The sequence below is a fragment of the Sebastes fasciatus genome, chromosome 18 (genome assembly GCF_043250625.1).
Source record: "Sebastes fasciatus isolate fSebFas1 chromosome 18, fSebFas1.pri, whole genome shotgun sequence".
NCBI classification, from domain to species: Eukaryota; Metazoa; Chordata; class Actinopteri; order Perciformes; family Sebastidae; genus Sebastes; species Sebastes fasciatus.
The window spans coordinates 13839067-13852652 of record NC_133812.1 but is presented as its reverse complement, the minus strand read 5'-3'; the positions used below and the strand labels follow the sequence as shown (position 1 = coordinate 13852652).

At 40.3% G+C, this 13586-nt stretch overlaps 1 protein-coding gene across 1 annotated transcript in view; it reads right to left on the bottom strand.

Moving 5' to 3' along the window:
- The window catches only part of nbas (NBAS subunit of NRZ tethering complex), a 186826-nt gene that overhangs the window by 139445 nt on the left and 33795 nt on the right, over nucleotides 1–13586 (bottom strand). The window contains exons 19-22 of the mRNA XM_074616263.1: nucleotides 9251–9329; nucleotides 5145–5249; nucleotides 4560–4696; nucleotides 79–165 (exon numbers count right to left, since the gene is read on the bottom strand). Coding sequence (XP_074472364.1) covers nucleotides 79–165; nucleotides 4560–4696; nucleotides 5145–5249; nucleotides 9251–9329 — 408 coding nt within the window. The remainder of the gene's footprint in view (nucleotides 1–78; nucleotides 166–4559; nucleotides 4697–5144; nucleotides 5250–9250; nucleotides 9330–13586) is intronic.

Sequence of the window (13586 nt, the reverse complement as noted above, 5' to 3'; positions counted from 1 at the left end):
GATTTAAAGACAGTATTGGTTTATTATAACGCTTAGTGTACAGTGTGATAATGTTAGTGTGTGATGTTCACTGTTTACCTGCACTCCTCTGCCTCGCACCAGTCCATCTCCCTGTGTCTCTGCTCGTCCCACGGAATCAACGCCAACTCTCCTCCGTCATCCATGCTGAGAGAGTAGAAGAAAAAAACAGAAAGAGACTAATAAGTCAAAAAGAGAAAAACAATACAAATTATTATTATTATTAGGGCTTTCAAATTTAATGCGATAATAACGCGTTAACCCAAAATCATTTTAACCCCACTAATTTCTTTAATGCATTAATGTGACTTGTGATTTTTAGGTTGTAGCGGTCTCAGTTTTCAAGCTAGAGTGAAGATACTGGTATCATATGAAACTAGAAAAACTGATGCTCAAAAGATACGCAATATTTTAGCGAGGAATAACTGTCATGACCATTTTCAAAGGGCCTCTGACCTCAAGATATGTGGATGAAAATGGGTTCTATGGGTACCCACGAGTCTCCCCTTTACAGACATGCCCACTTTATGATAATCACATGCAGTTTGGAGCAAGTCATAGTCAAGTCAGCACACTGACAGCTGTTGTTGCCTGTTGGGCTGCAGTTTGCCATGTTATGATTTGAGCATATTTTGTATGCTAAATGCAGTACCTGTGAGGGTTTCTGGACAATATCTGACATTGTTTTGTGTTAATCGATTTCTAATAATAAATATATACATGCATTTGCATAAAGCAAGCATATTTGCCCACTCCCATGTTGATAAGAGTATCAATTACTTGACAAATCTCCCTTTAAAAAATGAGGGATTAATTTGCGATTAATCATGATTAATCATGTATCGTGATATTATGTTTTGTGATACTGGATCGATTCTCAGAAACACTATGTCGATTTTTATTTAATAGTTTACATGCAATAATTAACTCAGTCAATACTTTATTTTATTTGCAAAGATATGCGCCCTCTTAGTGTATGTGCCCTCTGGACTGGGATAAATACAAATGCAGATCCCTCTGTACTGATTGGATAAAAAAGTACACTTTTTTTTACTCAGATTTTATTCATATGGTGCTGCGTTCTTTATACTTGTGACAGTTTTCCTAAAATTAGATTTAAAAAATTGCAATATATCGCCTTGCTTACAGTATCACAATATATCGCAGTATATTAAATCGTTACCTCTGTATCATTATATGTATCGTATCGCCAGATTCTTACCAATACACTGGCCTACTTGTGAATAAATGTGTCATGCAATGTCAACACAATATTTCAGTTACTTGATTTTTCATGTACAATGCCTCCTTCCATATAAAAAGGGAAAACCAATAAAAATTTGGTGACAAAAAAAAGAGAGAGAAAAGGCAGAGCAAGACGCAGAAGTAGTGAGGAGGAGGAGAGATGCTAAATCAGAGGAAGAAGGGTCAGTTTTAGGGGGGAAAAAAACATGCTTAAGAGCAAATATCAGAACAAAGACCAATGACTAGCCAGGAGTCAAAAAAACAAACCTACCCACACCTTCCCACACCCACCTATAATGGCACCGGATAAATCAGCAGAGACATTTACTGTCTCAAACTAAACATGGTCATAAATTACAGGAAAAACTCTGGCGAGAGGTAGCAACATATGGGAAATGGAAACAGCGGAGCATAATAAGGAAAAGAATGGGTGGGGGGGAAAAAAACAAAAGCACGGCAATAAACAATTCAAAGAACTTTTGGAAAAGAGTCTGAGTCGTGCCTCGGTTGTAAATAGCCGGCACTCTTTATTTTCTGAATGCCGTGTTGGTACTAAGCTTTACTTCTTCCTGGTCTCCTTGAGTGTGACAGGCGTGAGGAAGATAAATAGGGAACACACAAGAAAAAGAAACCAAAGTGAAGAATGACTCGGTGACCTCGCGTGTCAGCGCTGACGAGACTCAAGACACTCGAACACACTCACGTGAATGCATGCACTGAGACACTGGGCTGAAACAGAAGCTGCTTCATATCTTATTCTAGTATTAATGCATTGCTTCTTCTTATCTATTTGTCTGTAGACAGAAAAATATGTACTGTGGTTGTAAAGCTCAAGGAGATAGCGCGGGCTGCAAATCATCTATAGCTTTGGTGCAGTTAAAGGCCGAGTGCACACGCGCACGCACGCTGCAGCAGTTTTTTGTAACACGACCATAAATTCTATCCAATCACCAAAAATACATAAGATGTGTCCGAGGAAGCGGATGTGATTTATGTCAACGCACAAAAGTGGGAAGATTTTTTTACCAACACTCTGGCACAAGTTCATCCATTCAGATTGGAGTTTTAACACCGAGATGACAGAGATCGAGAAGTCTCGGCTCTTCCTCGAAAATGCCCACAGAAAGTGAACCTCTTTCTCTTTTTTCTTTTCTTCCCTGTCATTCCCCAACTCCCTGGTCCTCTTTCCTCATTAAAGACAGCCGGGTTAGAGGGGTGGAGAGTAAATATTGGTGTGAGAGCTCGGATATCGATGGGGGGAATGAATTATTCCGCGCCCCGCTCCTCTAATCTACTTCACGTCAGTTTGAGAGAGGCAGGGGGAAGCGAGGCGGGAGAGAAAATGGAGATGCAAAGCAAACTTGGGAGCTGGTTTATTTTTATTTCCACTTGGCCAATCCTTTCAAGCTTAGGGGGCAAAAGTTTTCAACTATTCTGCATTCTTCCACACACATCCCCCCACCCCCCCCCCCCTCCCCTTCCTCCCTTGCAGACTTGATCAATATTACAGAAGAATATTTTCCCCCTTTCAAGGAAGCATATAGCTCCAAACAGATGGCACGAGCCGACTCCGTCTGCTGCAGTGGAGGAGCGACGCGCTGTTGGGAGGAGCAGTTGGTGCTCACAGGCTGGGGAAAATAGGAAACTGCCCCACAGCGGCAGAGCCATGATGGATGCTCACTGCAGAGCCACAGCCACCTGACCTCCATACAAACTCAGACATGGCTAATAAAGGGGAGCGGCGGCGGTGTGTGTGTGTGTGTGTGTGTGGAAGCCGTAAGAACTATTTCAATACATGTTTTTTAGCTCCAGGGGACTTTGGACTTGTATTCATGTGGATTTTTTTTTTTAGACAAATGTATATGTGGTGTATGAATAAATTAAATACCGACACAGGGAATGTATGAAAAGTCAAAAATGAAGGAAAGGGAAAAGGCGAGGGAGACGAGTAAAATGGAAAAGCGAGTTAGAGGAAACAAAAAGGCAAAATGGATGGCTGGCTGAGCTCATCAGTAAGTCTGTCACCTCTATTAGTGAAGCATAAAAGGGGTGAGGAATGAAACACTCCTCCATCATCTCCTTCTCTCATATCCTCTCCCCGACTCCCTCACCTTCAGCATTTCTTCCAATCCCAACGCCGAAACCAAAAAGATGAAACCACTGCCGCGAGTATTGTGACATTTTAAAAGTGTTAAATGTTGTTTGCATGTAAATTTAGAAGTGTCCCTTTTTATGTCATCGCTGTGTTTTTTCACAAATGTCAGCCCTTAAGCTCTGTATGTTCACTTGTGTAATGTCAGAACGATTCCCGCTGTGTGACAGCGAGAACAAAAGGAAAGAGGAAGTGAGAAAGACCTCCGAGTGCACGCTCCGACTGAGGTGTGATTCCACATTTAGGTGATTTTAATTTGAAATGTAGGGAGACATGCGACGTGTGCGTTCCAGGGAGGTGTAAATGGTGATTTTTCAGACATCAGAGAGGAAAAAGGGGATTAAGAAATAGATGAAAGTATAAAGAGTTTTTTTAGTTGGGCTACATTTCTAAATAAAGCTTACATGTTACTTAAAAGGGCTTTTTAAACTGCACACAGGCATTCATTATTATCAGAAATAAGTATTTTAAGTACTTTCATATGCAATATAAATGTTGTCCCCATCAGTACATCTTAATGGATTATTTTTTGTTCCAAAGTGTAGTGCAAATTATAATGTTATTAGACAAGAATAAAATGGTTCATGTTTCTTTGGAATTGAAACATAAATCCTCACCCTCAGTAAAAAATACACAGGGTCCAATTTGAATAACATTTTCTTGTCATGTTCTCTTCTTTACTTCCACAGGATTGAGTTGAATTTGAAAAACTCACTGAAATTGCACCCTCTACAACAGAAAGACAGGATTTTACATTTGCTTTGAGCCTTCAGTGACCGGACAAAGGGGTTTGGGGCGTGTTCACTGAAGGCTCTGAAATCACAGCCAATCGCGAGTGAGGGTGGATTGCATATGTACAGTTACAGTATATACAACATGTTGGCCATTTCACTGCTGCACGCTACTTTTGAAGAATGTTAACGCACATGCTCTATGGGCAGAGCTAGGCATGCACCGATTCTACTTTTTCAGTCCCGATACTGATAGCAATACCTGGGCTTTGGGATATCGGCCGATACCGAGTACCGAGCCGATACCAGTGTTTAATTAATAAGATGTATGCCTCACTGTGTGGAAGTGACTGGATCAGGCTTCTACACTTACGTAGACCTTAATGACTTGTGTGTGGTTGTGTGCGTCTCACCAGGCTTCAGGCAGCAGGATGGTGTACTCGTGTGGAGAAGTGGTTTCTGGGAAGTTGTGGAGGATAGCCAGCCGATGCTGGAGGAGTTCGGCTCCGTGGTACGTGAACAGGAAGTCCAGCGCCTGCACATTACTCTCCTGTAGGCAAACAAATGCACCATCCAACAACTTAAAACCTTTTACGAAATCGATTTTAAATTGTACAAAAACTAAAAACAGTACTAAAAGATAAAAAAACACAAAATGAATGACAAATCTAAATGTAATTATTTCACACAAAGCAGCTAATTCTCATGCGATATAATAGAAAAGAAATAGGTCAGAAACTCTTCAGTAGGATTTCAAAGAAACACACACAGGTGCCAGATTAGTAGCTAAAACTAATGCGGTCTTATACAACAGTCCTGCAATAAATCCTACCGTCATGAAGGTTATAGTTAGGATTTATGGCAGGATTGCTGCATTCCTTTAGTGAGCGTTTATCACATTAGTGATAAATGGAGATGCAGGCAGTTAAGACAACCAAATTAAGTGAGATGACTAGCAAGACACTTTGAAAAAAAACAAAACGAGAGCCTGATGTTACCCTGGCGTAGTTTCTTGCTGACAAAACGATATTTTGACTGCGGAACTTCTTGAAGAACTCGGCATCATATTTCTGCTCGGCAGCGTGAGGACCGCCAAGTATCTCCTGGAGAGTGTAAAGCAAGAGAGAGAGAGAGAGAGGAAGAGAGAGAGAGAGACCAGAGGGATTGAGGAATACAACTGTGGTTCACAAAAAAGACATTTGTGAAGCAGAGGGTTATCTTTCCAGAGGAAAACGTGTGAGTGGGTAGAAAGTCAAACTAAAGATGAGGGGAAACGAGGATGTGACTGCAGATGAATGCACAAAGACAAAGTCAACAGAAATGCTATTTAACTATCTAGCGGTTTTGTCCTTTTAGTTGAAACCATCTGAGGAAGGTATGAAAGTGTGCATATGTCAGAGGGGAACACGGTTTGTCCTGGTCTTTGGCTGCGAGGGATTTATGTGTGTCTAGTGTGTATAAAATCTCTGTAGCATCCTCTATGCCAGAGTGTGTGTGTGTGTGTGTGTCTGATGGATAGCCTTTGAATGGGCCGTATGCAGACAGAGCCAGCCCAAGTCGGGATGATAAAAACCCTAATATCATATTCATAGACAGCCAGAGAAAATGGATTGGGGCAAAAGGAATCTGACGAGTGCTGCAGTTACCATGACAATGTCCGAATAAAGAGAGAGACGTCATTCTGTCTGAGTTGAATATGTAGCAGGGTGAAAATCTCATCTCTCCTCTCCTGCATGGGAGGACGTATGGCCCTGTTCGCCGGTGATTTATTGCGGATGAAAAGGGCGTGCGTGTTAACATTATTCATCGTAAATCTGAAATCCAGAGTGTTAAGTGGTTGCAAGTGTCAAAGCTCTACTTTAAGCATCTATCTATCTATGCTGCGCTGATGCTTATACACTCTAGGCCTATTAGTATTAGAGTAAAACAATATTTTCTTGTGTCAGATTTGTCTCTCAGCTAGTTAGCTACCAAACCCTTCATTCTTTTAGTTACACACTTCAAACTGCTTCCAGTGTATGAACCGGTGCGGCCCCTCAGGTCCTCTGGCACGAGTCTGTTAGTAGTTCAAAAGTGCAGGACTAAAACCTTTGGTAAGGCAGCGTTTAGCTGTTATGCTCCACAGTCTGCCTGAGGATCCGAGAGCTGCTGGACGTGTTGAAATCTTTAAATGTAAACCTACCTATTCAGCCAGGCCTTTGATTAAAAATGGTTATTATTTTATTCACTGATTTTATTGTATTTAAGTTGTACAATTGTATTATGTTTTATTGTTATTTTAATAATCACCTGTTTTATTGTAATTCATTTGTATAATTTTATTTTAGAATTATTTTATTAATCACTTATTTTATTGTATTTAATTTGTATAATTTTATTCTATTTTATTTTTATTTTATTAATCACTTATTTTATTGTATTTAAGTTGTATTATTTTATTTTATTATTTTATTAATCACTTATTTTATTGTATTTAAGTTATATTATTTTATTCTATTTTATTGTTATTTTATAATCACTTATTTTATTGTATTTCATTTGTATTATTTAATTTTATTAATCACTTATTGTATTGTAATTAAGTTGTATTATTTTATTCTATTTTATTGTAATTTATTAATCTAGTTTTTACTTCACACTGTTATACTACTATTACTGTTATTATAGCTTTTAATTCTATTTTATTACATTTTTATCATTTTATTGTCTCGTGTGAATTTGTCTCAGATTATCCTGCGGTTAAAGTGTTGAATTGTTTTTGTCTTTTCTTTTGTCCACACTTGTTCTGTGTGATTTTGGGCTTGTCCGTCATCTGTGAAGCACTTTGAACTGCACTAACCTGAATGAAAGGTGCTATACAAATAAAGTGTGATTGATTGATTCAAATGCCTCTCACGTAAACATCTTCTCCAACTTTTCAATATTTCTAAAGAGATTAGTGGGGTTAAGAGAGAGTATCAATAAAAGGCAGATGAGAAAAGCCTCTGAGCTTTGGAGGGATTTGATATCAAATTTGAAAGCGTTACGTTGCCAATGGGAAAACAACTAAGCAATGAAGAATGTAACAAAAACATTAACTTAATGTGTTTTATGCTAACATGTAAATAAACACAAAATATAATCTAAGCTGGACCAATTAACACACGATTAGAAGGAGTTTCAATAATGATGAATAGTAATGATTTTCTTTTATTATTATTTGAATGCTTTAATGATGACAAAGAAGAACTGTATTTTTGGGGGGGAGGAGGGCATTACTTCACATCGCTGACTGGTTAAAGGCGGATCCTATCAATTACTTTCTATAACAACTGATCCAAGCTAGGCCAAGATGAGTGAAGTGAAATGTTATGGGTTGTCATAAGGCTGACTACCTTCTACACGGGAGGCGTTTCAGTGCTGTATTTCAGTCATCCATCTCACACCTATCTGACGGAATGGATGTGCTTTCATTTTAGAAAATTAAGCTGTCTGCTTGCACCGTAACGACTTCCACTTTATGAGCATAACCACGACCCAAAACGTGTTTTTAGGCTTAAAGTCTAATTTGTTCCGTTTTACACATGTAACTGCAGCAGTGTAGTTATGGCTGAACGGTTCCAGTGAAGACACTGACGGAGGACTGAAGCTGCTGCTGAAGGGCTGCAGTGTAGACACTAGACAGGGTGTTAAAGTAATGACTTCAACACTTGCCAATTTGATGGTTGATTTTGGTTATTAAATCTAGAGTTGAATCAAGAAGCAGACTAATTGAACAGTCAATTGACAGACAGTTAAAGCAGTTTTGACAATCGATTAGTTCCATATTGTAAAATGTAAGATTTTCATGTCTTTTTTTATTAAAAAGCAGATTTAAATGCTATATAAATACTGTGAAAGTATCAAAACGCTCAATCCATGGAGAATACACACAGCCCGTATTCAGAAACTGTGCCTTTGAAACAAGCTGTCAGGATTTCTGTAATTTTGTGATGTTACAAGTATACGATATTTAGACCATTTCACAGTTTTAAACCTAAAAATTCTCAATATGTCCCAGTTTATTTCCGGTAGCAGTGTACGGTTGCATCCAATATTCCATATTAATATGCTATTTAGTAAGCAAGAACAATATGTGAGATATTTTAGTATGTCAGAAACCTTAGTATGAAACCTATAGCACGCGAATTGCACACTATTTCCGGTGAAATATTACTACGGCGGCATAAATATCCCACAATGCAATGCAGTAATGACTCACAACATTCATAACGGATATTGACGGACAGCTTTGTAACATCAATAACGCTTCAGTTTAACAGTAAGATTTCCCTTAGCTAGGCGTAATATGTATTTTAAATTAATTCAGACTTTGATTCTCACAAACTGTCGTTTTGGTCACATGAGGTTGACACAGGTTACCATGGTTACACGTCTCCAACCGGCAAGGAGGCTCTCAGGAAGTGACGACTGTTTATTCGCACAAAAGTATGTCGAACGATAGTACATGTATTAAGTATGTAGTGCATAGTATGCGATTTCGGACGAAGCCTATGTGTATGACAGGAAGTAAACATGGACCCAAGCTGTTGCCTAGCAACGCAATTCCGTTGAAATGTGCTAAAACGAAGCGTTTCAGACAGAGGGTAAGTACAGGCATATTCAGGCAGACAGTATGAGGAAAATAAAGGATTTTTTTTAACATTACAGCATGTAAACATGTTCTAGTCAAAACATAAATACATGTATGAACCTGAAAAAGAGCATAATATGGGACCTTTAAGTAAAAATGTACCGTCTCCTTCTTCTCAAATGTGAATATTTTGTGGTTTTCTTAGTCTTCTATGATAGTTAAGTGCATATCTTTGAGTTTCAGATTCTCGGAAACTGTGATGGGCATTTTTCACTATTTTCTGACATTTCAAAGACAAACAATTGATCAATATGAATAATCAGAAGATGAATCCATAATAAAAAATAATCATTAGCTGCAGCCTTAATTCATTGTTTTTAACTGTGGCAAATGTTGATATCACAGTATGACTTTAGGTTGTGTAATAACTATGTGCAGGATCTCCAAGGGCTGATCTGAAGCACTAGATAAATGGTGAGTGATTGCTGTTACCTCGTATGTTTCCAGCCGGTCCAGGTAGGAGAGCAGTTTCAGTCGGCTCCGACACAGCTCCTTCTGCTCCAGAGTCAGCCTAAGCAAGAACACACATAAATCAATAGCATGCCTGCACAAACACTTCAACATCACAATATAACATCCAAAACGCCACCTTGAAAACTCAAATTACCACATCTGAATATATGCTTTGTTGTCAAACTTCAACCTAAGTCCATACCCTGCACTAACACACACACACACTCTAGCTTTAAATTAACTGTAAATTGACCCTATACAGTATACCCGCAGGGACCTTCATAACAATGCTTCGGACTATAATACCACATAGTGCCCTCCAGACCTAATCATTTTCTAAGGGCAACAAATCAACTCCTTATGACCACGAGAACCCTTCGGTTGTTATGTATGGGATGCTGGTTGTCAATGAGGTGAGTGATCGCCCTGTGAGAATCAAATCCATTTTCAATGTCGTTTAATCACGACCATAAATAAATTGGACGACCACAAACACCAAGGCGGCGGGTTATATAGGATCTACCTACAATTCAATCACCCGAGGTATGCCCGAGGGAAAGGAACCGCAAGGCTGGAAACGACTGGGAGTGGTCAGGTACGTCCACTCGGTTCACACATACTCGAAACATTTCTCACCACGTATTCACACACCCTCCAAGTACAATCCACAAGGAAACAACCTGACATTGTGGAGCAGTGCCCAGAGCTCCCTAAAAACTTGTCCTGGATCAACCGCAGTGTGACCACAGGAGAGCTGACCCCTCCACCGCCGTCTTAATCCCTAATCCCTCATTACAGAGTGCGCTATCAGGCCTTATCAGGGCTCCTCTACACAGACTAACAGAGATTAACACCGGCTCAACACACTCTCTCTGGCACATCAAAGAGTGGCGGCTTAGCACTCGTACTAGTGGTAATTATTGCTTTGCTCTGCCTCTTCAGCGCAAAAGTTATAAAAAAAAAAAAAAAAAAAAGTGGAGATGGAGGAGGGAGAGGGGAGAGAAGGAGCGGAGATGAGAGGAAATGTTAAAAAGGTAGTTAAGCCCGCCTGTTGTCCTCTTGGGGGTTTTGAATGATGGCTCAATCATAAATTCCAACATCAAAAAAACACATATCAGAACATCTCTCATTCTCAAGTTTTGATAAACCTCTTAATTTACTGCAACGCCGTTTAACAAATCAAATGTAACATCTGTATAAATCAAGTGCAGACAATAATGACATTGGAGATGCTGTCTTTTCCTCTAGCGCCACCAGCAGCTCAAAAAACGTTAGTATAAGTATCTGCCTAACTAAGTATATATGTCATTCCCATCCAAATGACCAGTTGGGGATTTAACTGCAGCCATTTAAAGGGATAGTCTGGGTGTTTTCAAGTGGGGTTGTATGAGTTAATTATCTATAATCAGTGTATCACCCACAATAGATGACGGTCGGCACAACCCCAAATCTTGGCGAGGCAGACAGGAGTTATCGTACGGAAGCAAAGAAATGTACTGCTGTGGACGGGGCCAGCAGCAAAACGTATTTTAGCCACCTAAAAGAAAGACTCACTTAAAAAAAAAAAATCAATATCCGTTTAAGAGTATAGAATTTACGTTGCCATGAGACAGATAAACAGTCTATGCTTTCGACTTGGAACTGAAGCTAAAGCAACCGGACTGAAATGAAAAAAACAGTAATTATACCTCGCACACGAGGGTTAATGGTCTACTGCTGCCTCAATCAGTTAGTTTGTTTGTGTTTCTGCGTGACTTTGCTTAGTTCGGATTCACCAAAGTCACAAAATAGCACAAACAAACTAATAGATCGAGGCAGCGGTAGACTAACAACCCCCGTTTTCTGCGAGGTAAAATTACAGTTTTTTTCAATGGAGTCTGGTGGCTTTGGCGAGAGCATAGATGGATACAACGGCTTCAGTTCCATCTAAAAGGACTGTCTGACGGCAAGGAAAATATTCTAAATATAGCGTACACTATATTTTTTTATATCTCGATTTTTTTCAGGTGGGCCTTTCTTTTAGGTGGCTAAAATACATTTTGCTGCTGCAGTACATTGCTTTGCTTCTGTGCAGTAGCTCCTTTCTGCTTCTCCAAGCTGTAGGTAACACACTGACTATGGATAAGAACCTCATACAACCCCACTTCAAAACACCTGAACCATCCCTTTAATTAAAAGATCTTAAACGTTTTCTCTGAGTGCACTTCATAGACAACAACCAGCTTAGCATTGTGGAAATGAGCACCAACAGGTGAGAGTTGGCTGAATGGTCAATTCAGATCCACGTCCATTGCTTCTAAATTGCTAATCCCACTGCTGAATTCCACCGGCGTACGGCATCAACAGCATGTAGTACACTGTTCCACATACAAATGGGGCAACCTGGCTGTACACCAAAAGGGTAGCAGAGTGCCTGCGCCTTTGCAAAGGTTTATATTTGCTCCCTGAATTGCCCTTACAATAAACAGTGACTCAAGGGGAAAACGCGGTTAAGAGAGGACCATGAGTGAACAAAAACACTGCGACACATCTGAATGGAGATTGAGGGGCTGGGAGGTTTAAGATGTAATGTGCACAACTTAGAGTGCGCTTTAGACTGTTACACGTCATCGCACATGCTGTCTAATGTGAAGAGTCTGGACCCTGATCGCTGCAAAGGTGTGTGTTTGTGTGAGTGAGTGTGTGTGTGTGCATCTTATATTTTGAAGCTATCAGGACTGCAGGTTATTACAATCAGACGGCATCGCTCCTCCATCTCTGTACAAACACCCTGAATATGACTGTACTGGACAGATATTGAACTGCATAAATAGGCCAACACATTCGCACTCACGTACACACACACACACACTCTCAAATAAATGTGGTGTCTGATAAAAGCGATTATCACACAGTGTGAGGGACAAAATTGGACTGCATAAACAGACAAAAACACTTGCACGCTCATGTCTTCACGTGCACGTGGATGCCACAGTAAAAGCAGAAACAGTCGCGCACGCACACACACACGGCCAATGTTGGCGCAAATGAGAAAATGAGACTTCTGATTGAGGTCTGAATCTGATCAGATAAGAACATAAACACCTTGCAGCAGACTGCACACTCATCTTCTCTCTCTCTCTCTCTCTCTCTCTCTCACACACACACACACATAAATACACTACTACTGCAGTATTGTCCATCTTGTTGTTGTATGCAGAGAGTCAGAGCAGCAGATATAAAGGCCCTTGGCGGATTCTGAATTATGCTTTATTATGCATACACTGACTGATGAGAAGGAGGCTAAAAGATAAAACTGTCTGCATGCCGCCCAAAAACAGCTTTAAAACAGACTGGAGCATGACAGTTAAGAATGTGAAGCAATAACCGAGTCCTGAGGAAGTCTGTATTTTATGCGACATTACATTTCAGGATAACTGAATGCGGTACAAGTGCAACACATTCCCTATAGGGGTAAAGCTGGTCGTAACAAGAGAGGCTGGAGAGACGTCCATTAACATCTATCAGGTTATTGGCTCCTTTAAACAAAATGTGTGCTTGCTGAGAGGGGAATGAACATCCTTCAGCATCTTGTGTCTGATAGCTGAAATCAATTGAGTGGGTTTGACCCTCATTATTGAAAATATGACAAGAACTGCCAATAGCGATGTTTAAAGGAACAGTACGTAGCATTTAGGGGGATCTATTGACAGAAATGGATTATTAACAAGTGTGTTTTTCTTTAATGTATAATCACTTGAAAATAAGAATCGTTGTGTTTTCGTTACCTAAAGGCCCTGACACACCAAGCCAATGGTCGGCTGTCGGACAGTTTGGGGCCGTCGGTGAGCGTTGGTCGACCTAGTTTTTTCGGTGTGTGCCTCAACGTTGGCTCTGGTCTGCCTGTGTCTGCCTCTGATTGGCGGTTCAGCTTAAACGAATCAGTGCACGAGGTGAGGAAAAGTAAGCGAATGAGTGAAGTCGAGGAGAAACACAGAAGGCTCTTCTTCGTCTTTATCTCATCTGATCATTCCAGTACACGGATATTTTCACAGCGACATGGCCATCTGGAATGAAGCTAAGTGGTGAGTGAGAGTGGTGTGAAAATGGTCGGCAAACGGCACTTTGTTTCATGTACGTATCATAACAACGGCTTGGATATCCGCCGTTCTCGGTCTTCCGGTTTCCCTTTTTGAATGACAAATACAGACTACCACGACCTGCTGGTGTGGAGAGTTATTTCATCTAACGCAGGCGCAGAGCGTCTGTGCTAACTGGCCGTCGGCTGTAGTCTTTGCGGTGTGTTCGGGTGCAACTTGTCGGCCAAAACCAAGGA